This window comes from Octopus bimaculoides, chromosome 5 (assembly GCF_046866305.1).
Source record: "Octopus bimaculoides isolate indiv1 chromosome 5, ASM4686630v1, whole genome shotgun sequence".
In the NCBI taxonomy this organism is placed as follows: Eukaryota; Metazoa; Mollusca; class Cephalopoda; order Octopoda; family Octopodidae; genus Octopus; species Octopus bimaculoides.
Genome location: NC_142932.1, coordinates 51,885,097 through 51,912,596, shown reverse-complemented (window position 1 = coordinate 51,912,596; position 27,500 = coordinate 51,885,097). Strand labels below are relative to the sequence as shown.

The 27,500-nt window shown below is 39.2% G+C and overlaps 1 protein-coding gene across 6 annotated transcripts in view; it reads left to right on the top strand.

Moving 5' to 3' along the window:
• The window catches only part of LOC106880610 (uncharacterized), a 141,839-nt gene that overhangs the window by 56,533 nt on the left and 57,806 nt on the right, over nt 1-27,500 (top strand). For all 6 annotated transcript variants that reach the window (XM_089352261.1, XM_089352259.1, XM_089352263.1 and 3 more), the window contains exon 4: nt 16,118-16,396. In XM_089352261.1, the coding sequence (XP_089208387.1) occupies nt 16,118-16,396 (279 nt within the window). The remainder of the gene's footprint in view (nt 1-16,117; nt 16,397-27,500) is intronic.

Sequence of the window (27,500 nt, the reverse complement as noted above, 5' to 3'; positions counted from 1 at the left end):
CCTTGGCCATCCTCTCCCCTACCTTTGGGTAGCGCATTAAGTTTGAGAAATGTTTGCAGGTTGTAGGTACTGTTTTGCTTATGAATTCTTCCAATTGCAAGTTTTCTTTTCAGGTACACGACCCTGCTTTTCCCCTTCCCAGGCTACAGGCCCACACCCCCAACACCCATACTGTTAGGATTGGCACTCTCAACGTCGGCACGCTGAAAGGTAGATCTGGTGAAATTGTTGAGATGCTTGAACGGAGACGCCTAGATATGTGCTGCATCCAGGAAGTAAGATGGAGAGGAGGTTCTGCGAGGTTCCTCACAGGCAAAGAACACAGGTACAAGATTTTCTGGGCAGGGAACACTGACGGGGTAGGGGGCGTAGGAATACTTCTAGCGGAGAAATGGGTGGATAAGGTAATGGAGGTCGTTAGAGTAAGTGACAGAGTACTTAAGATCAGACTAGTGCTTCATCATAGATTAGCTACTGTCATCTCAGCCTATGCACCTCAACCGGGGCTACCAGATGGTCTGAAAGATCAATTCTATGACACCCTCTTGCAAACTACCTCGTCGACGAGTGACAGGGACCTTCTCTTTGTGGCTGGAGACTTCAACGGTCATGTCGGACGTCGTGCTGGAGGCTTCCATGGCATACATGGAGGCTATGGCTTCGGTTCCCGCAACGAGGAGGGAATCAGACTGCTGGAGTTCTGTGATGCAACCGATCTTATGGTCTGCAATACCAACTTCAGGAAACCTGCCAGTCACCTAGTCACCTACCGCTCCGGCAGACACTCTAGCCAAATCGACTACATCCTCGCCAGAAATAGGGAAAGAGGGCGGCTTATAAATGCCAAAGCCTACCCTGGCGAAGAATGTACCCCACAACATAGATTAGTAGTTAGCGACTTTGGGATCAAGGCAAAATGGGTGCCCAGAATTAGACAGGCTTGGAGGAGAAGGGTGTGGAAGCTTAAAGACCCTGCAAACGGACAGAGACTTAGAGACAAGTTACTTGAAGCATTTAACGAAATAGAAGGGGATATAGCATCATACAACGTGGAAGACAATTGGAGATTTCTGCGGGACAACCTGTTGAAAGCCACCGACCAGATTTGTGGGTGGTGTAAGGTCCCCTCCCGACCCAGAGTAACGTGGTGGTGGAACAAGGAGGTAGACAGGGCTATTAGACAAAAGAAACAGGCTTGGAAGGACTGGAAGAACGGTGGTAGCAGGGAATTGTACCAATGTGCCAGAAGGGAGGCTAGGCGACAGGTTTATTTAGCCAGAGGGGAAGCAGATAAGGAAAGATTTGCCAATGTTCTGTGCCGTGAGGACCAAAGACTCGAGGTATTTCGTGTTGCAAGACAGTGTAGGAGAGAGAATAGTGATGTTGTAGGAGAGAAATGTGTTCGCATGGATGATGGTACGCTTGCATTAAATGAGGATGCAAAGAAAGAGGTCTGGAGATGCCACTACGATAGATTGCTTAATAAAGAGAATGAATGGGAGAAAGAGAGCCTGCCGTATGTCGACCCAATAGAGGGACCAGCTATCTGAGTTGATAGTACCAGGGTAGATAAAGCAATTAAGAGTATGAAGACCGGGAAAGCCCCCGGCCCATCAGGAATCACTGCAGAGATGCTCAAAATATCTGGCAGTGTTGGCTATAGCCTAGTCACCCGTATTACGAACCAGGTGATACACGAAGGAGTCATACCCAATGACTGGTGTAGCAGCATCATAGTCAACTGCTACAAAGGTAAAGGGGACGCTTTAGATACAAATAATTACAGAGGCATCAAGCTGTTAGATCAGGTTATGAAAGTTACAGAGAGGGTCATAGCCCAACTAATTAGGGAGCGAATCAATTTAGATGAGATGCAGTTTGGGTTCGTGCCAGGTAAAAGCACTACTGATGCCTTATTTCTAGTGAGACAGTTGCAGGAGAAATACCTAGCTAAGGATAAACCTCTGTACCTGGCTTTCGTTGACATGGAGAAAGCCTTTGACAGGGTCCCCCGATCCCTTATCTGGTGGTCAATGAGGAAACTTGGGATAGAAGAATGGTTAGTGAGAGCTGTGCGAGCCATGTACAGAGATGCTGCCAGTAAGGTGAGGGTTGGAAATGAGTACAGCAATGAATTCCGGGTAGAGGTAGGGGTCCACCAAGGTTCCGTCCTCAGCCCCCTATTATTTACCATAGTCCTCCAGGCAATCACAGAGGAGTTCAAGACAGGTTGCCCCTGGGAGCTCCTCTATGCTGATGACCTTGCCCTAATTGCGGAGTCACTATCAGAACTAGAGGAGAGGTTTCAGGTGTGGAAGCAAGGTCTAGAATTGAAGGGTCTTAGAGTCAAGCTAGCTAAAACCAAAATCCTAATAAGTAGGAAGGTAGATAAAACACAAACCCCTTCAGGTAGATGGCCCTGCTCAGTATGTAGAAAAGGAGTAGGTAGTAACTCTATAAGATGTACCCGGTGCAAGCTATGGACACATAAGAGGTGCAGCAACATCAAAGGCAGGTTAACTAGCAAGTTAGTTTTTGTTTGTGGCAGATGTTCAGGTGCAATAAAAACTGCAAACAAACAGGAAACAACTTCTATCTCATTCCAGGGTGAAAAACTAGAGGTAGTCTATAGCTTCCGCTATCTGGGCGACCAAGTTAGTAGTGGGGGTGGGTGCGCTGAAAGTGTAGCTGCTAGAATAAGAATAGCCTGGGCAAAGTTTAGAGAGCTCTTACCCCTGCTGGCGACAAAGGGACTCTCACTCAGAGTAAAAGGCAGACTGTATGACGCATGCGTACGAACAACCATGCTACATGGCAGTGAAACATGGGCTGTAACTGCTGAGGACATACGTAAGCTCGCAAGGAATGAAGCCAGTATGCTCCGTTGGATGTGTAATGTCAATGTGAATACCCGTCAGAGTGTAAGTATCTTGAGAGAAAAGCTGAACATTAGAAGCATCAGTTGTGGCGTGCAAGAGAGACGATTGTGCTGGTATGGACATGTGGTGAGAATGGAGGAGGATAGCTGCGTGAAAAAGTGCCACACCCTAACAGTTGAGGGAACCCGTGGAAGAGGTAGGCCCAGGAAGACCTGGGCTGAGGTGGTGAGGCAAGACCTTCGTACATTGGGCCTCACCGAGGCGATGACTACTGACCCAGACCTTTGGAAATGTGCTGTGCGTGAGAAGACCCGGCAAGCCAAGTAAGATCGTTGCCAGTGCCCCTGGACTGGTTCTTGTGCGGGTGGCACATGAGATGCACCATTTTGAGCGTGGCCGTTGCCAGTACCGCCTGACTGGCTCCCGTAGGATTTTCGAGCGAGATCGTTGCCAGTGCCCCTGGACTGGCTTGTGCGGGTGGCACATAAAAGACACCATTTCGAGCGTGGCCGTTTTCGTGCGGGTGACACGTAAAAGCACCCACTACACTCTCTGAGTGGTTGGCGTTAGGAAGGGCATCCAGCTGTAGAAACTCTGCCAAATCAGACTGGAGCCTGGTGTTGCCATCCGGTTTCACCAGTCCTCAGTCAAATCGTCCAACCCATGCTAGCATGGAAAGCGGACGTTAAACGATGATGATGATGATGATATATATATATATATATACACATACATATATACACACATACATACAAATACAACACACATACATATATACATACACATGCACACACACATACATATACATATATATATATATACATACATATATATATATACATATATATATATATATATATACACACACACTCTTATATGCACTCATCCATATATGCATAATTGCACATACATAAACATACATGAGACATCATGCTGTACTTCATCACATCTTGAGATCATTTATACCAACGAAATGTACTTATGATATGCGTACATTTCAGAGCATTATTCTTTACTTTATTGATCAATTTATCCTTAGAAAAGAGTATGTGGTATAGTTCCACCGTACAGAACGAATACTTTCTTCCTCTCTCATATGGCATTGATCTAGCTATTATAGACCATTCTAATGAATACTGTTTATTACTTTCCTTAAGACCCCAGATGTATTTGCTAAGACTAGTGCTAGCCATTTTCTTCCTATCTCTAAAGCATGAGAAATGGTTAGAAATTCTACGGCATACCTGTCCTGAAGTGCACCCCAAGTATGTCATGGTATCTGTTTGAGTCTTTACTTTACATTGATATATTATATTTTTGACTTTCGCATTAGGTCCTTCAAATTTTATTCTCCTAGGGTTTACCTCTTTTACTGTGGTTATGCTCTTACTCCTAGGCAATGACAAGTGACCAACACCTTTGGAGATAAGCTTTGCTTGAGAAGACCCGACTAGCCAAGTGAGATCATATGCGTCACCAATGCCAGTGTCACATAACTGGCTCATTTAAAAGTACCCTTCAGTGGTCAGGAAATATGCTGTGCTTTAGAAGACTTGTTGAGTCAAGTGAAATCATTGTCATGGCTGATGCCAGTGCTACCTGACTAATGCCCATGCCAATGGAATGTCAAAAGCACCATTCGAGCATGGTTGATGTCCCCCATGCTGGTGGCATGTACAAAGCACCCACTACACTCTTGGAGTGGTTGAGTTAGGAAGGGCATCCAGCTGTAGAAACCAGAACAGATTGGAACTTGGTGCCAGTCCTCAGTCAAACCGTCCAACCCATGCCAGCATGGAAAGCAGACGTTAAAAGATGATGATGATGATGATGATGATGACAATGATAATGATATATATATATAGAGAGAGAAATGCCCTGTTGATGTTGTTGAAATTCCAATGAAGGAGTCTTGAATCTAGGTTAGAAACCAGCTCCATCTCCTTTGGCAAGAAATCGTGAAATAATACTGAATAATGACATACATACATACATACATACATGCATACATGCACACATACATACATACATACATACATACATACAAAAATACCCTGTTGATATTGAAATTCCAATGATGGAGCCTTGGATCTAGGTTAGGAACCAGTTCTTTGTTGGTAAGAAATCTTTAAATGAAACTGAATAATGACATACACACATACATCAAACAAAACATACAACTCTGCACATATACATACAAAAATACCCTGTTGATATTGTTGAAATTCCAGTGAAGGAGCCTTGGATCTAGGTTAGAAACCAGCTCTTTTCTCTATTGGCAAAAAATCTTTAAATTAAATTGAATAATGACTGACTGACATACATACTACTCCCACACCGTCCAACTGATTTTAATGATTTTTGGCACATAGGTAGGTCATATGCCCTGAAGTTCAAATAAGGCCAGAATTTTTCAAAAATTTGATAATGCTCAGTTGGCATCGATTTTTGTGAGCTCAATTGGATGTTTGAATGGAAATTCCCATAACGATGTTATTTTTCCTGCAGCTTTTGCATTTTTTGTCTGATTTTGATGAAAATCGATGAATGAGCAAGGCTCATGGCAGTGAGTTGATGTCAGTATATAGTGTTGGCAAAAGATCTATATATGCGCTTGAGCAGTGGTTTTATAAAATCAGTAGACTTTTTGCGTGCAAACTACCCATAGAGATTTTATTTTTGGCCATAACTTTTCAGGTAAATGGTCGCATGGATTCTATTTTATGACATATCCTTAACACTTTTCTTTGGATTGTGCTGATATTGGACATGCTGATCAATTTTGTACAGAGGGTAGCATTAAGGGGAGAGAAATTAACAAATATCACTCTCAATGGGTCAAGGTACACCCATAAGTTTGACTGCGATTTCAGATGGTCCAGTATGTAGGAGTATGTCAAAAGTGTTAACTGGATAAAATCTCTGCCAAACCAGATATAACATCTTAATGAGTAATAGTTGGCATGGGGAACATAGATGATTTCAACACAAGGTCAGAGGTGGGCTTAACTTCAACATGGAAAACATGAGCAACACCAGGTCCGACAGCTAGTCTAAATACATAAATGTGTAATGATGTCTGTCTGTGTGTTTGGGGTTACTCTAACTCCTCCCACACCGTCCAACCAATTTTAATAATTTTTGGCACATAGGTAGATCACATGCCCTGAAGTTAAAATAAGGCCGGAATTTTTTGAAAACTCAGTAATGCTCAGTTGGCATCAATTTTTGTGAGCTCAAATCGGGCATTTGAATGAAAATTCCCATAAAAATGTTATTTTTCCTGCAGCTTTTGCATTTTTTGTCTGATTTTGACTGCCAAACCAGATATAACATCTCAGTGGGTAATAGTTGGCATGGGGAACATAGAATATTTCAATACCAGGTCAGAGGTGGGCTTAACTTCAACACGGAAAACACAAGCAACGCCGGGTCCAACCAATTGTACATACATACGTATGTGTGTATCATCATCATCATCATCGTTTAACGTCCGCTTTCCATGCTAGCATGGGTTGGACGATTTGACTGAGGACTGGTGAAACCGGATGGCAACACCAGGCTCCAGTCTGATTTGGCAGAGTTTCTACAGCTGGATGCCCTTCCTAACGCCAACCACTCAGAGAGTGTAGTGGGTGCTTTTACGTGTCACCCGCACGAAAACGGCCACGCTCGAAATGGTGTCTTTTATGTGCCACCCGCACAAGCCAGTCCAGGGGCACTGGCAACGATCTCGCTCGAAAATCCTACAGGAGCCAGTCAGGCGGTACTGGCAACGGCCACGCTCAAAATGGTGCATCTCATGTGCCACCCGCACAAGAACCAGTCCAGGGGCACTGGCAACGATCTTACTTGGCTTGCCGGGTCTTCTCACGCACAGCCCATTTCCAAAGGTCTCGGTCCGTAGTCATCGCCTCGGTGAGGCCCAATGTACGAAGGTCTTGCCTCACCACCTCAGCCCAGGTCTTCCTGGGCCTACCTCTTCCACGGGTTCCCTCAACTGTTAGGGTGTGGCACTTTTTCACGCAGCTATCCTCCTCCATTCTCACCACATGTCCATACCAGCGCAATCGTCTCTCTTGCACGCCACAACTGATGCTTCTAATGTTCAGCTTTTCTCTCAAGATACTTACACTCTGACGGGTATTCACATTGACATTACACATCCAACGGAGCATACTGGCTTCATTCCTTGCGAGCTTACGTATGTCCTCAGCAGTTACAGCCCATGTTTCACTGCCATGTAGCATGGTTGTTCGTACGCATGCGTCATACAGTCTGCCTTTTACTCTGAGTGAGAGTCCCTTTGTCGCCAGCAGGGGTAAGAGCTCTCTAAACTTTGCCCAGGCTATTCTTATTCTAGCAGCTACACTTTCAGCGCACCCACCCCCACTACTAACTTGGTCGCCCAGATAGCGGAAGCTATCGACTACCTCTAGTTTTTCACCCTGGAATGAGATAGAAGTTGTTTCCTGTTTGTTTGCAGTCTTTATTGCACCTGAACATCTGCCACAAACAAAAACTAACTTGCTAGTTAACCTGCCTTTGATGTTGCTGCACCTCTTATGTGTCCATAGCTTGCACCGGGTACATCTTATAGAGTTACTACCTACTCCTTTTCTACATACTGAGCAGGGCCATCTACCTGAAGGGGTTTGTGTTTTATCTACCTTCCTACTTATTAGGATTTTGGTTTTAGCTAGGTTGACTCTAAGGCCCTTCAGTTCTAGACCTTGCTTCCACACCTGAAACTTCTCCTCTAGTTCTGATAGTGACTCCGCAATTAGGGCAAGGTCATCAGCATAGAGGAGCTCCCAGGGGCAACCTGTCTTGAACTCCTCTGTGATTGCCTGGAGGACTATGGTAAATAATAGGGGGCTGAGGACGGAACCTTGGTGGACCCCTACCTCTACCCGGAATTCATTGCTGTACTCATTTCCAACCCTCACCTTACTGGCCGCATCTCTGTACATGGCTCGCACAGCTCTCACTAGCCATTCTTCTATCCCAAGTTTCCTCATTGACCACCAGATAAGGGATCGGGGGACCCTGTCAAAGGCTTTCTCCATGTCAACGAAAGCCAGGTACAGAGGTTTATCCTTGGCTAGGTATTTCTCTTGCAACTGTCTCACTAGAAATAAGGCATCAGTAGTGCTTTTACCTGGCACGAACCCAAACTGCATCTCATCTAAATTGATTCGCTCCCTAATTAGTTGGGCTATGACCCTCTCTGTAACTTTCATAACCTGATCTAACAGCTTGATGCCTCTGTAATTATTTGTATCTAAAGCGTCCCCTTTACCTTTGTAGCAGTTGACTATGATGCTGCTACACCAGTCATAGGGTATGACTCCTTCGTGTATCACCTGGTTCGTAATACGGGTGACTAGGCTATAGCCAACACTGCCAGATATTTTGAGCATCTCTGCAGTGATTCCTGATGGGCCGGGGGCTTTCCCGGTCTTCATACTCTTAATTGCTTTATCTACCCTGGTACTATCAACTCGGATAGCTGGTCCCTCTATTGGGTCGACATAAGGCAGGCTCTCTTTCTCCCATTCATTCTCTTTATTAAGCAATCTATCGTAGTGGCATCTCCAGACCTCTTTCTTTGCATCCTCATTTAATGCAAGCGTACCATCATCCATGCGAACACATTTCTCTCCTACAACATCACTATTCTCTCTCCTACACTGTCTTGCAACCCGAAATACCTCGAGTCTTTGGTCCTCACGGCGCAGAACATTGGCAAATCTTTCCTTATCTGCTTCCCCTCTGGCTAAATAAACCTGTCGCCTAGCCTCCCTTCTGGCACATTGGTACAATTCCCTGCTACCACCGTTCTTCCAGTCCTTCCAAGCTTGTTTCTTTTGTCTAGTAGCCCTGTCTACCTCCTTGTTCCACCACCACGTTACTCTGGGTTGGGAGGGGACCTTACACCACCCACAAATCTGGTCGGTGGCTTTCAACAGGTTGTCCCGCAGAAATCTCCAATTGTCTTCCACGTTGTATGATGCTATATCCCCTTCTATTTCGTTAAATGCTTCAAGTAACTTGTCTCTAAGTCTCTGTCCGTTTGCAGGGTCTTTAAGCTTCCACACCCTTCTTCTCCAAGCCTGTCTAATTCTGGGCACCCATTTTGCCTTGATCCCAAAGTCGCTAACTACTAATCTATGTTGTGGGGTACATTCTTCGCCAGGGTAGGTTTTGGCATTTATAAGCCGCCCTCTTTCCCTATTTCTGGCGAGGATGTAGTCGATTTGGCTAGAGTGTCTGCCGGAGCGGTAGGTGACTAGGTGACTGGCAGGTTTCCTGAAGTTGGTATTGCAGACCATAAGATTGGTTGCATCACAGAACTCCAGCAGTCTGGTTCCCTCCTCGTTGCGGGAACCGAAGCCATAGCCTCCATGTATGCCATGGAAGCCCCCAGCACGACGTCCGACATGACCGTTGAAGTCTCCAGCCACAAAGAGAAGGTCCCTGTCACTCGTCGACGAGGTAGTTTGCAAGAGGGTGTCATAGAATTGGTCTTTCAGACCATCTGGTAGCCCAGGTTGAGGTGCATAGGCTGAGATGACAGTAGCTAATCTATGATGAAGCACTAGTCTGATCTTAAGTACTCTGTCACTTACTCTAACGACCTCGATTACCTTATCCACCCATTTCTCCGCTAGAAGTATTCCTACGCCCCCGACCCCGTCAGTGTTCCCTGCCCAGAAAATCTTGTACCTGTGTTCTTTGCCTGTGAGGAACCTTGCAGAACCTCCTCTCCATCTTACTTCCTGGATGCAGCACATATCTACGCATCTCCGTTCAAGCATCTCAACAATTTCACCAGATCTACCTTTCAGCGTGCCGACGTTGAGAGTGCCAATCCTAACAGTATGGGTGTTGGGGGTGTGGGCCTGTAGCCTGGGAAGAGGAAAAGCAGTGTCGTGTACCTGAAAAGAAAACTTGCAATTGGAAGAATTCATAAGCAAAACATTACCTACAACCTGCAAACATTTCTCAACCTTAATGCGCTACCCAAAGGTAGGGGAGAGGATGGCCAAGGCCACTAGATGGGTTCCGGGAGACAGCCGAGGTTGACAGGATGACAAAGGGATGAACTTCCGGTGGAGGGGGCGGGATGACAGAGGAATGAACTTCCGGTGGAGGGGGTGGGATGACAGAGGAATGAACTTCCGGTGGAGGGGTGGGATGACAGAGGAATGAACTTCCGGTGGAGGGGTGGGATGACAGAGGAATGAACTTCCGGTGGAGGGGGTGGGATGACAGAGGAATGAACTTCCGGTGGAGGGGTGGGATGGCAGAGGAATGAACTTCCGGTGGAGGGGGTGGGATGACAGAGGAATGAACTTCCGGTGGAGGGGTGGGATGACAGAGGAATGAACTTCCGGTGGAGGGGGTGGGATGGCAGAGGAATGAACTTCCGGTGGAGGGGGTGGGATGACAGAGGAATGAACTTCCGGTGGAGGGGGTGGGATGACAGAGGGATGACAGACGAATGAACTTCCGGTGGAGGGGGTGGCAGGGCGGGTTACCGCCAGCGAGTAGAGAGGGCTCTTAATTGTAGATTTTAAATATTTGAGAGACAGCAATGCATAAATCGTAATTTTTTAAAAGAGCAATGAATTCTGGGTGATTAGAATATAACGTAGCATGAATTTAGGAAGCTTAGAAAATGAATAAGCATGAATTTAAGACAACAACTGAATTCAATTGAATTTCATGGAGAGAAACAAGAAAGCGCAAGGTATTGAGATGTTTGAGGCCGTAAATAAATAAAAATCTCTATCTTATCTGCATCTTGGGTATTTCGTCGTAGTACGTCAGCGAGATAATTTAGAATGGGTTTCTCATTTATATATAGCCAGAACCTGAAGACCTTAAAGGAAAAACTACGAAGGGGGATGGAGGGGTAGACAGAGGCATGGCGGGAGAAAAGATCATCATCATCATCATCATATATATATATAAAGAGAGAGAGAGAGAGAGAGAGGGAGAGGGGGGACCAGTCAAGCAGCACATCACGCTGTAATTCTTGGGCTGAGAAATCAACACTTAAAAGCCATAATTTTAAGGAGCGATAAGAATTTTTGAATAAAGGAAAATGGGTAGTGGTGGTGGGTAGGTACCGCCAGCGAGTAGAGAGGGCTCTTAATTGTAGATTTTAAATATTTGAGAGACAGCAATGCATAAATCGTAATTTTTTAAAAGAGCAATGAATTCTGGGTGATTAGAATATAACGTAGCATGAATTTAGGAAGCTTAGAAAATGAATAAGCATGAATTTAAGACAACAACTGAATTCAATTGAATTTCATGGAGAGAAACAAGAAAGCGCAAGGTATTGAGATGTTTGAGGCCGTAAATAAATAAAAATCTCTATCTTATCTGCATCTTGGGTATTTCGTCGTAGTACGTCAGCGAGATAATTTAGAATGGGTTTCTCATTTATATATAGCCAGAACCTGAAGACCTTAAAGGAAAAACTACGAAGGGGGATGGAGGGGTAGACAGAGGCATGGCGGGAGAAAAGATGGCATTGTGTGTCATTGTATCATGTATGTATGTCATTGTATCTTTGTATTAACCAGACTCTCAGATGTTGTTATACATCCCTCCTTACAAGCAACACACTTTCAATTCTTTCTTGATTGTATCATTCTTTTCCATCTTGGCCCAAATCGTTTAACTAAATCATCTTCCCATCCTTGTAAAGGCCTTCTCAATGCATCTTCTAGTCTTTTGGATCCCACCTGGCAACTGCACAGGTCTGTGAACCTTACAACATGTCCAGCTCACTAGAACTTGTGCTTCCATTATTCTGCAATAAACATCATTCATTCAGCTCCATTCTGGAATTATCTCATTACAGATAAGCTCTCATAAATATATTCCTATCATGAATATTTCCATGGCTCTTTGCATTGTAGTCAATCAATGTTCTTCCTTCTTTGTAGTTGCCCACATCTCACTTGCATATAAGAGCACAAACTGGACAACCTGTTGAAGACTCTGGCATATATGGTCTAGTCCAGCTTTGCTTTGAGCACATTCTTGATGAAAATATCGTCCATTTTGTCCTTATTCTCTTTAAGATTTCAGCATCCATGTCTCAGTGCATGTTCATTGCATGCCCTAAATAGACATACTTCTTTGCCTCTTCACTTTCATCTCTTCCCATCTCTATTTGGCTTTGTGCTGTGTTTTCAGATCCCATACATTTTATTTGCATATAATCTATTTTAAGGTCTACTGCTAAGCTATGGATGCCCAGCTCTGTCAGCATGATCTGCAGCTGATCTAGGGTTTCAGCCATTAGTATGATGTCATCTGTGAATCGGAGGTGTGTTAATAGCTTGCCATTGATGTTTAGGCCCATCTAGTCAATGTCTCTGATGACCATTTTTATTCATACAATGAAGAGATTCGGAGAGATGATTTCTCCTCGCCTGATGCCCTACCCAATTGAAATTCATATTGGTAGTGATAGCAGAGCTATCAGTAGTGCAACCAGAGTTCACATCTCTGAGCAGTTTAGTAGATATATGTTTTAAGGAGTCCTTCTCTGTCTGAAGAATTTCTAATAGAAGATTTCTTATATGTTTATCCTACCTGTACAATTTTGTAACTCCTATTAGCAAATGAAACATGTGTAATGGCCAATAAATAATACCAAAAACTTTTCCAATCTCTTTTTTCAATATATAATGACTCTGCAAACAATATTTCCAGAATTTTCAACTCTAGTGCATACTACACATAAGTATAACAACTATATGTGGAATTGGGAAACTTGAATAAACAGATGTGCTTAAAAATAAAAAAAACATTACCGTCTAGTATATTTACAACTTATATCTTGTTTAGAGATTTTAGAACTAGTTGTGTGTGTGTGTGTGTGTGTGTATGTATATCTATCTATCTATCTATCTATCTATCTATCTTTCTATCTCTCTCTCTCTCTCCCTATATATATATATATATATATATATATATATATATATATACATATATTTAAATTATATGTATTTATTTTATCCTAATAAATAATAATTCGGATAGAATAAATGGGATAATAGAAACCAGGGTAGCAAAGATCACAAAATAACTGTGGTGTAATTCCTGTTTTTGAGGCAGAAACTCCTTGATATTTTGGGTATTTGAGTATATATAAATTTAAGGAATGGAGTGAACGCATGTTATAACTGCATACTTTATTCCGACATATGTTTCGAAGAATTACAATTTATGCGATCCATAGGAATCATCGATGTTAAAAATGTAAATTTCTCCTCAGGGAAATGTATGGGGATCATCTTAAAACGTAAGACATTATGACCGAGTATGAGAACTATAGTTGGATAAGGTTATAACGTAATTCATTTGAAAAAGCCGTTAGAGATGTGGACGCTACCAGATAGTACTTAGGACAAGAAAGGAAGGAAGAGAAAAAAAAAAAAAAAGAGAGAGAGAGAGAGGGAAGGAAAATTCAGAGTGTAGATTTTGGAGTAGATGGGATGATATAAATACAATAAAAAATTTTTTTTGGAAAGGAATGTTATGTAATAAAAGGCATTATAAATGGGGTTAATACTGTGTTTCTATGAAAATATTGAGATGAATGTATATAAACACTTATAATTATGTGTATGCGCATATATATACACAAACAGACCTACATTTCCTCCAATAAGTTCATATATGCATATTTATATACACACCCACGTCAAAACTCACACATACATATGAACACACACACATATACATACATATATATATATATATATATATATATATATATATATATATACATATACATATCAAAATATCAATACATACACATACTCATATACATATGTATATATATATATATATATATATATATATATATATATATATATATACATATACACATACACACATATACATGTACACACATACACATATATACACATAATGTCTTACGTTTAAGATGATCCCCATACATTTCCCTGAGGAGAAGTTTACATTTTTAACATCGACGATTCCTATGGATCACATAAATTGTAATTCTTCGAAACATATATCGGAATAAAGTATGCAGTTATAACATGCGTTCACTCCATTCCTTAAATTTATATATATATATATATATATATATATATATATATACATATATATATATATATATATATATATGTATGTACATATATGTTTTACAATCATGTGTGCAATCACCCTAATCACTAAACTATGCACCTCCTCTACATAAATTATATCAGTGTCATATTCGGAGAAACATTTATAGATCTATCTCTCACACTTTCACATGAGAAATTTGCTATAGGAATCAACAGAAATATTCTAGAAACAAAATGATATTTAAAACTATCTTCCAGTAGACCACATATCAACTCTGACAATAATTTTAATATTTTGTATTCCTGAATAAATTGTGTTCATAGAAGCATTTTTAGTATAGCTGCTTAAGAATTTGCATCAACCATTTTGTTACACTATTTCTGCTAAGATGCGCTATCTTTGTTTCGAATAATCTTGAGAGTAATCTTTTCTACTATAGATACAAAGCCTGAAATTTTGGGGAGAGGGATAGTCAATTACATCAACCCCAGTACTTAACTGGTACTTAATTTATCGACCCTGAGAGGATGAAAGGCAAAATCAATCTCAGTAGAATTTGAACTCAGATCATAAAGATGGATGAGAAACTGCTAAGCATTTTGCCCAGCTCACCAGCATTTAGTAAAAATAACTGTTATTATTGAGCTGGTATTTGGAACAAATTACCATAAAAACTCATGTACATTGCACACCTGTGTAATGTAAGCAGGTGATTTTCAGAATGAAATTTGTTAAAAAAAGCTTCTACTTATGTAAAATTTCACACCCAAAAGTTTTCAGAATTGCCGATATAGCCAAGGGTAAAAGGTTTTTGATTTAGTTGTATTTAGCATAATTTCATTTACTTAAGATTAGATTATATTAAATTTTCATTAAATAAAAATGATTTCTGTTTAACAGGTATCACATTGAAAGCTATTAAATTACAAAGTTTTTGTGTTGTTTATAATAACTTTATTTTACATTTCTTGCCCACAAAAGATTATGTCTGATCTTTAGCATACTGCTGTATGTCTTCTCAAATCATGATCACAGGAAAAGTTGTTGATAGGAATTACCAACAAAAGCAAAGATGAATACACGCAGGTGTTGCAATTAAGTTTAATTACCAATAAACATCAGCTTGGATGACACTTTACTCAACCGACAGAGGAAGGTGACTTATCAAACCAATTACGTAGACAGAATTCTTTTCTGCCTATTCTCGTTTGAACTTTTGATACAGAGTATCAAAATTTTAACCCTTTTAACACTTTTAAAATTTCAAGTAAACTTTAAAATTTGTCATTACTGTTATTGTCAGCATGGGCAGTATGAATCGTTTACTGTGAATGAGAAATTAAATATGTTGAATATGCATTTGAACGTGGCAGAAGGCATTTTAATGTTAATGAAGCCAATGTTCGAAATTGGCGTAAACAGTACGACAAACTTAAAACTGTGCCTAGTAATAAACAGACAAAAATAAAAACATACAATCAAGATTATCCATATCATTACATTTTTTCAGTCAGGAATATCCATATCACTATGTATGTCAATGGTGCTCCATTGAGATAGGTAGAAACTCTTAACAATGTAAAATATGGCCCAGACCATGTTTGCCAACATGAACATCAGACTTCAAAAAGTAGTTAACCATTTAAGGGTTTTAGTAAATTTATACAGAAAAAGTATGCACTATACCATCTAGCATAGGTAAAAGCCATTATTTTTTCTGTAAAAACCTATTCTGACATTAAATGAGTCAACTTCCAGTACAAATGTTTACGTTTTGTACGTCGTTTTTCAAAAAAATAAAGATTTCAAAAAATTCTGGAAATAATCTACTCATGTAATTTATGTACCGTCTAAATTTTATTTTTATTTTTGTGGAAAAAGTGCATAAATTACATGGGTTTTCACGGCAACATGGAAGGTTTTAATTTAGATCACTTTAACACAGGAAGTTTGTATTATAGAACCAAAGGGATGAATTGGGTGGGTTGGTGCCAGAATGGTTAAACCGAGTTTAACAGGAGGAAATATATGGCAAACAAATATTTTAGAATCTTTTAAATATTTATTACATGTTTACATATATTGTGTATTTTATCTTTTTACTGCAGATTTCCCAACAGTTCAAGTAAACAGTGTCAATGCGAAAATAGGTGAACAAGCTATATTGAAATGTAATGTTGAAGATTTAACCAATTTTAAAATAACTTCATTAAAATGGACGCAAGAAATCTTTGGACATCAGATTGAAGGACATGTCCCCAATGAGAATCAATTAATCTTCAATAATACTTCCTGGAGAGATACAGGCAACTGGACATGTACTATTATGGTAAAAAATGACCAGGCAACAGAAGTTATTAAAGGATCTGGGATACTCTCTGCATCTGGTAAGATGATTAAACAATAATTCCTAGAGAGTCACAGGCATAAATGCATGATGAAGTTTCCCTCACAATTATGCGGTTATTGATTGATTCCACTGAGCTGTATTTTGGACAATGGTCTTCTATCACATTTTCTGATTGAATTTGGCAAAAGAAACTGTGTCGAAGCCTGGAATTTATATATAAGATGTATGTATGTGTGTGTGTGTGTTTATATGTGTGGTTATATGTGTTTCATTTTTGATGCTTTGTATCTCTTAACTTAGTGGTTTGATACACAAAGATTGATAAAATAACTACAAGATTGAAATAAGTTCTGAGATTGATATGATCAACTAAGACCCTTGAAAGTGATATACTCAACATGACTGAGACAAAAAGAATAAATAAAGCCTAAGATTAGAGAGTAAGGGAAATAGGATGTGATAACTTTCTTACTTTAGAAGATTCTAAAGCCTTGAAACTAGGTTTTAGAAATTTTTATTTCCAGATGTTTATACAAGGATAATTTTTTTCCATTTCTTTTAAAAATATATATCTTTTCTTTTGGGACTGGTATTCCTGAAAGAGGAAGTTTTCAGTTTTTGATTGTCCTTGACAACAACGTCTAGCTAGTTAGTCTTGATAGTTTTTGTCTGTGTGATTCTCTGAGACCTTTCCATGTTTATGTTTATACCACCAGGTTTTCGTTAGGATTTCAAAATGCTGACATAATTTCCAATGTATTGATATCCCAACTTTGTCATGCTTGTAGATGCATTCTCTCTCAGGCAACAGTGTTCGACAATTGCCTCCCAGTCTCATTATTCTCTGCCATTACTTAGTGTATTCTGCTTCATTACATGTTAGAAGTGACTTTGGTGACAAGACTTTGATACTGTGTCTCAAATGAACTGGAATTTTGATGCTTATTATCTTATTTCTTATATTTTGTTCTAGTTAAATATTAATCTAATGCATCTACAATACCCAATATATATATATATATATATATATATATATATATATATATATATATATATATATATATATAAATTAAAACAATAGGGTAAAAAAATTGGATATTAATTAATATCAATTTAATACCAGGGAACAAGAACATTAAAAGAATCAAAGAGATTCAGAAAAAATATTTGAGATCTCAAAGGATTACTGTATATGAATATATAAATATATATAAAAAGGAGACCTCTAAATGGACTGCTAATGTGCTAGAAGAAGATCACATGTAATGTGTCTACTTAGACCAAATTGTTCTCAAAAGAAATTCAGCGAAGAAACAAAAACGTAATCGGGCAAGACAAGTGAAAATTACATTAAAAAATACAATTATCTGTAAACTTGTTTCGAAATTAATATTTTCTTACCGAAAATATCTGTTTCTCATCAGTATAGACCTTTGAATACATACAATTTACAGAATCACATACTAGTTGTACCCCACGAGTGAAGCACGTGTACACGGTTCTATTAAATTATACTTATGGTAAGATTCAAAAGTTTTCGTTATTGTGCGCTAAATCCGGAAGTATCTCTGCAGAAAAAGGTTTCCGCATCGAATATACCAACTTTGAGGATTTGGTTATGGTTAATTAAATTAAAACAATAGCGTAAAAAATTGGATATTAATTAATATCAATTTAATACCAGGGAACAAGCACATTAAAAGAATCAAGGAGATTCAGAAAAAATATCTGAGATCTCAAATGATTATTGCATATGTATATATAGATATATATATTAAATGTATATATAAATATATATTAATATATATTAAGTATATTCGATGCGGAAACCTTTTTCTGCAGAGATACTTCCGGATTTAGCGCGCAAAAACGAAAACTTTTGAATCTTACCATAAGTATAATTTAATAGAACCGTGTACACGTGCTCCACTCGTGGGGTACACCTAGTATGTGATTCTGTAAATTGTATGTATTCAACGGTCTATACTGATGAGAAACAGGTATTTTCGGTAAGAAAATATTAATTTCGAAACTAGTTTACAGATAATTGTACTTTTTTATGTAATTTTCACTTGTCTTACCCGATTACGTTTTTGTTTCTTCTCTAAATTTCCTTTGAGAACAATTCGGTCTTAGTAGACACATTACATGTGATCTTCTTCTAGCACATTAGCAGTCCATTTTGTGGTCTCCATTTTATATATATTTATACACACACACACACACACAACTATCGATTTACAATACAGAACGGTGATGAACCTCGGACCTTGTCACAAGATTATGCAAAGTGTGTGTATACATATAAATTAAGCAGAAAATGGAGAAATTTTGATCAACAACAATTGACTACCATTGATTATTATTTTTCACTACAAAACTTTATCCCATCTAACAGTTGTTTCTGCTTCCAATGTCCTACAGTGTTGCCAACGAAAATTCTGAGGATAATATTCGTCATATTTTGTAACACATCCAATCTGAAACATGGAGCTTCATCAGAGTGAAGAAAAATACATAAAAGAAAAAGAGCCTCGAGAAGAGGAATGAAAGCTTAATATATTTGATCAATTATATTGAAAGCTGGACTTTGGTCAATCCCATTACAGACAATAGGTAGTTGGTCTTTGCAATATATCAGTAGGTAAATAAATGAAATTAATTTATGGGCATGTTTTTTAGATAAATATTCATTAGTACTGTTAGCATAATCTTAAGAACTATTATGATTACTTCTAAACGTTATGGCACTATCACTCCCTTCTTCTAGACCTATTGGCATATCCTGTTATGCTAAAGCACTTATTTTACTTTTTTTATAATCTAAACATTTTCTATGGAAACACTATAGGACACTGGAAGCAGAAACAGCTGTTAGATGGGATAAAGTTTTGTATTAAAAAATAATAATTGATGGTAGTCAATTGTTGTTGATCAAGATTTCTCCATTTTCTCCTTAATTTAAATTTGATTCTTGATAAACTCTTGTTTATCTTTGTTATTGCCTGTATCCTATGAGCATAATATGCTTGCATATGTATGCCCAGGGTTAACATTGGTAATTTATACCAGTAGTAAAATGGATATTCTTATCCCTTAGACAGTTATTCCAATCGCTAACTCTACTAATCTCTCTCTCTCTCTCTCTCTCTCTCTCTCTATATATATATATATATATATATATATATATATATATATATATATATATATATATAGAGAGAGAGAGAGAGAGAGAGAGAGAGAGAGAGAGAGAGAGATAGATAGGCAGATAAATAGATATATATATATAAATATATGAAGTAGTTGTATGCTGTCAACTTAATGTGACAGTCCCATGAAGGGAATAATACTATTGCTATTTAGCCCTGGGAAACAGCACCACTTCCTGTTGGCCTTGACACATTCCCTGTGTCTTTATGTTTACAAGGGGAGACAAGCACCTCCACTTAGCTAAGCCTTTATCCAGAGACATGTTTCTGAGTCTTTACTCATCATCAGTCTGGAGTAGCAATGGCCTACTAGTTGGAGATGCTTGTCAAGCTCTTGTAAACATATCATAATTCTAGTGAAACACATTCACTGATTTCAAAAATAGAAATAATACATTTCTAAATCTCTCAGAGAGATTTATGCAGTAGTGATATGATAAAGTAGGTGTATGCTGTCCCATGACAGTCCCATGAAGGGAATAATACTACTGCATAATTTATAGTACATTATTTACATTTGATGGATATTTGTCCTCATCTTGTTTGTTGTTAACGCAACATTTCGGCTGATATACGCTCCAACCTTTATCAGGTGTTGAAAAATACCTTAGAAATGAGAACCCAGGTTCGAAATTTCTCCAAGACACTTGATGAAGGCTGGAGGGTATATCAGCCAAAACTTTGTGTTAACAACAAACAAGATGAGGACAAATATTTGTCAAATGTAAATAATGTAAATAATGTACATAATTCCTCATCTCTTAAATATAGAACAGAAAATGATGATGACGACGACAATGATAACGATGACGATCGTGATGATGATCATCATCATGGTGATGACAATGATGAAGACGATGATGACGATCATGATGAGGATGATAAAGACAATGACAATAATGATGACAATGACAATAATGATGACAATGATGATGATGATGATGATGATGATGATACAGACATGCTCGCAGATCAATAGATAAACAAGTTTTTCTCTTTGTATTTTTAGTCTGGTACAGAAATGACTCCAGCCTTTCCAAAATTTCAAATCTGATGCTTACTTCATATTAAACTTTATTTAACTATGTACCATATTGAAGCACACATTTTGGTGTGTTGATTTATGCTAATAGCCTTGCTTTCACTGTTTATTCAGCATGTATGCATATTGCCTGACTTATAAGAATTAACTGACACTGTTATGTCAATTTCACACAAAAAGAAAATATGTAAATATACATCTGTGAATGTGAAAAAAGTGTATGTGGTCATATGCAAATAAATGTGCATGTTTGGGTATGCATATGCATATGCACATTTGGTGCTGTTTGTCAGTGTTATATTTGTGTCTGTGTGAATGCATGTGTGTAGACATGTATGTGTATCTCATACTGACATAAGAATGCTTACTTTGGCAATTCAGTCCATTTTCTTTCACTATGGATGCACATGCATACATGCACACATACGCAAGCACACACATACATACACACACACGTCACTTCTCTCCCTCTCTCTCTCTCTCTCTCTTTTTCTTTCTCTCAGGAGTGGCTGTGTGGTAAGTAGCTTGCTTACCAACCACATGGTTCTGGGTTCAGTCTCACTGCATGGCACCTTGGGCATGTGTCTTCTACTATAGCCTCGGGCCGACCAAAGCCTTGTGAGTGGATTTGGTAGATGGAAACTGAAAGAAGCCCGTCGTATATATATGTGTGTGTGTGTGTGTGTGTGTGTGTGTGTGTGTGTGTGTGTGCGTGCGTGCGTGCGTGCGTGCGTGTTTGTGTGTCTGTTTGTCCTCCAACATCGCTTGACAACCTTTGCTGGTGTGTTTACGTCCCCGTAACTTAGCAGTTCGGCAAAAGAGACTGATAGAATAAGTACTAGGCTTACAAAGAATAAGTCCTTGGGTCGATTTGCTCGACTAAAGGTGGTGCTCCAGCATGGCCGCAGTCAAATGACTGAAACAAGTAAAAGAGTTAAAGAGTATATATATATATATATATATATATATATATATATTGATAGGGACCGCCGAAAAACAAAATAACGTTATGTCCCTATTCCCCGAGCTGGGTTTGAAACCGTTTTCTATATGTGTGTATGTATTTAAAAAAAAATCTTTGCCTCATATCAGAGGTGCAAGAACAAAGTACCCATGAACCTGGTAACCCTTCTTCTAACTGAACGATACAATAGTATTTCCTCTCACTTTACTCCTTCACCTTTTCATCTTCTCATCTCCATTCTTACATTCACAGGAAGAAATAAGACAGGTTTTTGTTGCACTCAGGAAAAAATTTGTTTCCTGATGCTTTAAGGCAAACTTCTTAATCGCATAGCTATACTTGTACTGATTTGCACACGACACTTCTGAGTCATATATAAATGATTTCCTACTAATGTTTAATATACATGTTAAATACTTGCTTCTGGTGGAATCTTTCAAGGATTTTGATAATGATAGATTATTTATTTCTCAAATATATGTAGCAAAGATGTGATGATGTATGAATCATAACTGTAAAGCTTGATGAAAGCATCAGATCCTTATCTAACCAAAATTCATTTTTAGGGTATTTTAAAAGCAATCTGATCTCAGAATCTGAAGATCCACCATCCAAAACAGAGTTACTGAGGTTTGCAAAATAATTCATAGCATTATGTTTAGTCTACACGTACCTCTCACTCTGAGCAAGTATAAAAATCACTTTAGTTTTCTTCAAATTTAACATAAGCCCCATAGCAGTACAAACATTTGAAGGAGAGGTCTATGATCTTTAGGATATCTTGCTCTGAGTGAACCACAAGATCACACTCAAAAGAGTACAACAAATCAAGAACTAATGTTATGAAGGTCTTAGTCCTTGTTTTGACATGATTCAGATTGAAAAGCTTACTTGGTACAAAATAGTAAAGCTATCTATTTCATAGTTCTGAAATATATGAATAATGACTGTGAAGATCCATCCCTCTGATTAACACCATTGTCCACAGGAATTGGTGACAACAGAACATTAATAGAACTAAAGAAAGCACTCATTGTTATACAAACATATCAGGAAACTGAGATAGATAGACATCTTAACTTTCCTCCTTTTTCACAGTGAATTTCTATCTGCCACGTAAAAGTTTTTTTTTATTTGGTCAATGAAAAATTAATAAAGAGAGAAACCTTCTCTATGCTCTTTTCTTACAACTGTCTTACACCAACTGACTATATCTGTAATGCTTCTATTAGATCTAAATCCACACTGAGAATCTGGAACAATGATAATAGGCATATGCATCAATAAATCAGTGGGATGTGAGGATGGAGCTCAATGGAAATTGCAGCTTCTAGAAGTGTATTTGCACATTGTTTGCCAGCTAGAGGTTTGTATTGTTTCTTAAGGGGGTGCTGAGTATTTTTTTGTAAGAGTAGATAACAGAGAATAGAGTTTAAAACTTTGTCAATGTAGATGGTAGTTATTAGAGTGGTAAGAATAATATTGTCATTGTTGAGTAGAGTGGTCTGAATCAGTGTTATAATAAGGGGTGAGGGAGAGAGAGAGAGAGACAAACAGACAGACAGACAGATGGGTTTGTGATATCAAGGATTAACATGTAGATTTTAGTGGTGGCTAGAGAAGACAGCAATAGCACACTTAGTCTGTGACAGTTGCTCACATTTCATGAATTTGTAGCCGGTTATTGAGTGAGTAAAGACACATCTACATGGTTACTTGACCTGTTAGAATTAGCAGTCAATCTCCTTTGAACCTTACCCATATCATCTGAATGCATTGGATAAGTTGTACTGAATATAAAATGCCAGAAAATAAGCCGGGATGGTCATGGCTTGAATAATTTACATTCCACACACTGACCGGAAATTAATAAATGAGTTAGATATATTAATTAGTACATGGTTTCCATATGGGTTACTTTCATTTAGGTTATTTTCAAAAGATTTTGTAAACTAATTTGTAACTTTGACAGAGGGGAATCTATGGAACAGGAAGATCCAAGAAGATATGGGATGAGTTGGTGAAACATGATCTTCAAATGTTTGGCTTCACAGAGGTAATAACAAGTGACTTAGACGTTTGGCGATATGCTGTGCTTGAGAAGACCTGTCAAACCAAATGAGATCATAGTTGTGGCCGATGCCTGTGTCACTTAACTGGCACATAAAAATCACCCTTCAAATGTTGGGTGATATGCTGTGCTTGAGAAGACCTGTCTAGCCAAGTGAAATCGCAGTTATGACCTATGCCAGTGCCATGTGATTGGCACCCATGCCAGTGGCATGTAAAAAGTACTATTCGAACGTTGAGCCTCATGGAGGCAGTGATAGGTCACTGGGACCTTTGGCAATACACTATGTTTGAGAAGGCTTGTCAAGCCAAGTGAGATTGTAGTCATGGCTGATGCTGGTGTCACATATGTAAGTATGTATGCATGTGTGTGTGTATGTGTGCATGCACATGGGCGTGTGCATGCATGTGTGTGTGCATGCACATGCATGTGTGCATGCACATGCGTGTGTGTGTGCATAGACAGATAAATGCATACAGACACATGCATATATACATACATACGTTCGAAAAGAGATGGTAAATGGACAACCACTTATATAAGGCATTATACCATTGATAAGAAATGTTACATAAATGTAAGCATAAAAATATTTAGCAAAGAAAAACAGTCCTCTCTCTCTCTCTCTCTCTCTCTCTATATATATATATATATATATATATATATATATATATATATATATATATATATATACAGAGAGAGAGAGAGAGAGAGAAAGACAGACCGATAGATAGATAGATAGATAGATACACATACATTCATATATATATACAAATATATACACACACTTTTCCTTCATAGATATTTTTCTTAATTTTTCTCCCCTATTTTTCCACTTTCTTCCAATTATTTTCTTATTTGACTCATATACTAACCAATTGCAGGCCACCACCTACAAGTATATTCATGCTATAAATAATAATTTGCTTCTGCTATACATCTGCAAAACTCTGAGTAATAAGAGAGGCAGAACTCAACACTACCATATATATATATATATATATATATATACATATGCATATATACAAATACATATACTATGTGTGTGTATATGTAGGTATGTAGGTATGTATGTGTCTATATATGTACGTATATATAATATATACACACACACACACATATAGATATATATGTATGTGTGTATGTATGTATATATATATATATATATATTGTCATCGTCGTTTAACGTCCGCTTTCCATGCTAGCATGGGTTGGACGATTTGACTGAGGACTGGTGAAACCAGATGGCTACACCAGGCTCCAAACTAATTTGGCAGAGTTTCTACAGCTGGATGCCCTTCCTAACGCCAACCACTCAGAGAGTGTAGTGGGTGCTTTTATGTGTCATCCGCACGAAGGCCAGTCAGGTGGTACTGGCAACGGCCACACTCAAAATGGTGCATTTCATGTGCCACCCGTACAAAAAAAAAAAAAAAAAAAAATTTCATGTGTCGCCCGCACATGAGCCAGTCCAGGGGAACCAGCAACGATCTCGCTCAAAAATCCTACAATGGCCCCACACAAGAGCCAGTCCAGGGGCACTGGCAACGGTCTCGCTCGAAAAATTTCTTGTGTCACCCACACATGAGCCAGTCCAGGGGCACCGGCAACGATCTCACTCGAAAATCCTACAACGGCCCCACACAAGAGCCAGTCCAGGGGCACTGGCAACGGTCTCGCTCGAAAAATTTCTTGTGTCACCCACACATGAGCCAGTCCAGGGGCACTGGCAACGGTCTCGCTCGAAAAATTTCTTGTGTCACTCGCACAAGAGCCAGTCCAGGGGCACTATATATATATATATATATATATATATATATATGCGACCTTGTTCCTGAGCATCTGCCACATACAAAAACTATCTTCCCAGTTAGTCTTCCTTTGAGATTGCTGCACCTCTTATGTGTCCATAGCTTACACTAGGTACATTTTATAGAGTTTCTACCTACGCCTTTCCTACAGAACGAGCAGGGCCATTTACCTGAAGGGGTTTGTGGTTTGTCTACCTTCCTACTTATTAGGACTTTGGTTTTAGCTAGGTTGACTCTAAGGCCTTTCAATTCTAATCCTTGCTTCCAAACCTGAAACTTCTCCTCTAGTTCTGGTAGTGACTCAGCAATTAGTGCAAGGTCATCAGCATAAAGGAGCTCCCAGGGGCATCCTGTCTTGAATTCCTCTGTTATTGCCTGGATGACTATGATGAATAGGAGGGGGCTGAGGACCGAACCTTAGTGGACCCCTACCTCTACCTGGAATGCTTCACTGTACTCGTTGCCAACCCTCACCTTACTGACAGCATTCCTGTACATGGCTCACACAGCTCTCACTAACCATTTATCTATCCCTAGTTTCCTCATTGATCACCAGATAAGGGAACAGGGGACACTGTCAAAGGCTTTCTCCATGCCAATGAAAGCCAGGTACAGAGGTTTATCTTTGTTTAGGTATTTCTCCTGCAGCTGTCTTATCAGAAATATAGCATCAGTGGTGCTTTTTCCTGGCATGAACCCAAACTGCATCCCATCTAAACTGACTCTCTCCCTAATTAGTTGGGCTATGACCGTCTCTGTGACTTCCATTACCTGATCCAACAACTTGATATCTCTGTAATTATTTGTATCTAAAGCATGACCTTTACCTTTGTAGCAGTTGACTATGGTGCTGCTACACCAGTCATTGGGTATGACTCCTTCATGTATCACCTGGTTAATTATACGGGTGACTAGGCTATAGCCAACACTGCCAGATATTTTGAGCATCTCTGCAGTGATTCCTGATGGACCAGGGGCTTTCCCTGTCTTTATACTCTTAATTGCTTTATCTACCAAGGTACTGTCAATTCGGATATCTGGTCCCGCTGTTGGGCCGACATTCGGCAGACTCTCTTTCTCCCATTCATTCTCTTTATTGAGCAACCTTTCATAGTGGTGTCTCCAAACCTTTCTCTTTGCAGCCTTGTTTAGTGCAAGTGAATCATCATCCATGCGGACACATTTCTCTCCTACGACATCACAATTCTCTCTCACACACTGTTTTGCAACACAAAATACCTCAAGTCTTTGGTCCTAACAGCACAGAACATTGGAAATTTTTTTCTTATCTGCTTCCCCTCCCGCTAAATAAACCTGTCTCCTAGCTTTCCTTCTGGCAGTCTGATACAATTCCCTGCTACCACCATTCTTCCAGTCCTTCCAAGCCTGTTTCTTTTCTCTAATAGCCCTGTCAACAACATTGTTCTACTACCACATTATTTTGCGTCAAGAGGGGACTTTGCACCATCCACAGATCTGGTCAGTGGCCCTCAGCAGGTTGTTCTATAGAAACCTTCAGTTGTCTTCTACATCGTGTGAAGCTATATCCCTTTCTATTTCATCAAAGGCTTCGAGTAATATGTCCCTAAATCTCTGCCCATTCGCAGGATCTTTAATCTTCCAGACCCTTCTCCTCCATGCTGGTCATCTTCTGGGCAACCACTTAGCCCTGATCCTGAAGTCACTAACTACCAGTCTATGTTGTGGGGTACATTCTTTGCCTGGGAATGTTTTGGCATCTATAAGCAGCCATATTTCTCTTTTTTCTGATGAGGATGTAATCAATTTGGCTAGTGTGTCTGTCAGAACGGTAGGTGACTAGGTGACTGGCAGGTTTCCTGAAGTTAGTATTGCAAACCATAAGATCATTTGCATCGCAGAACTCCAGCAGCCTGGTTCCTTCCTCATTGGAGGCAGCAGATATCGATGCATCTCCATTCAAGCATCTCACCAGACCTACCTTTCAGTGTGCCGATGTTGAGAGTGCCATTGAAATTTACAGAAAAACAAAAGACAAAGACAGGTATGTAAACAATAAGCAGGT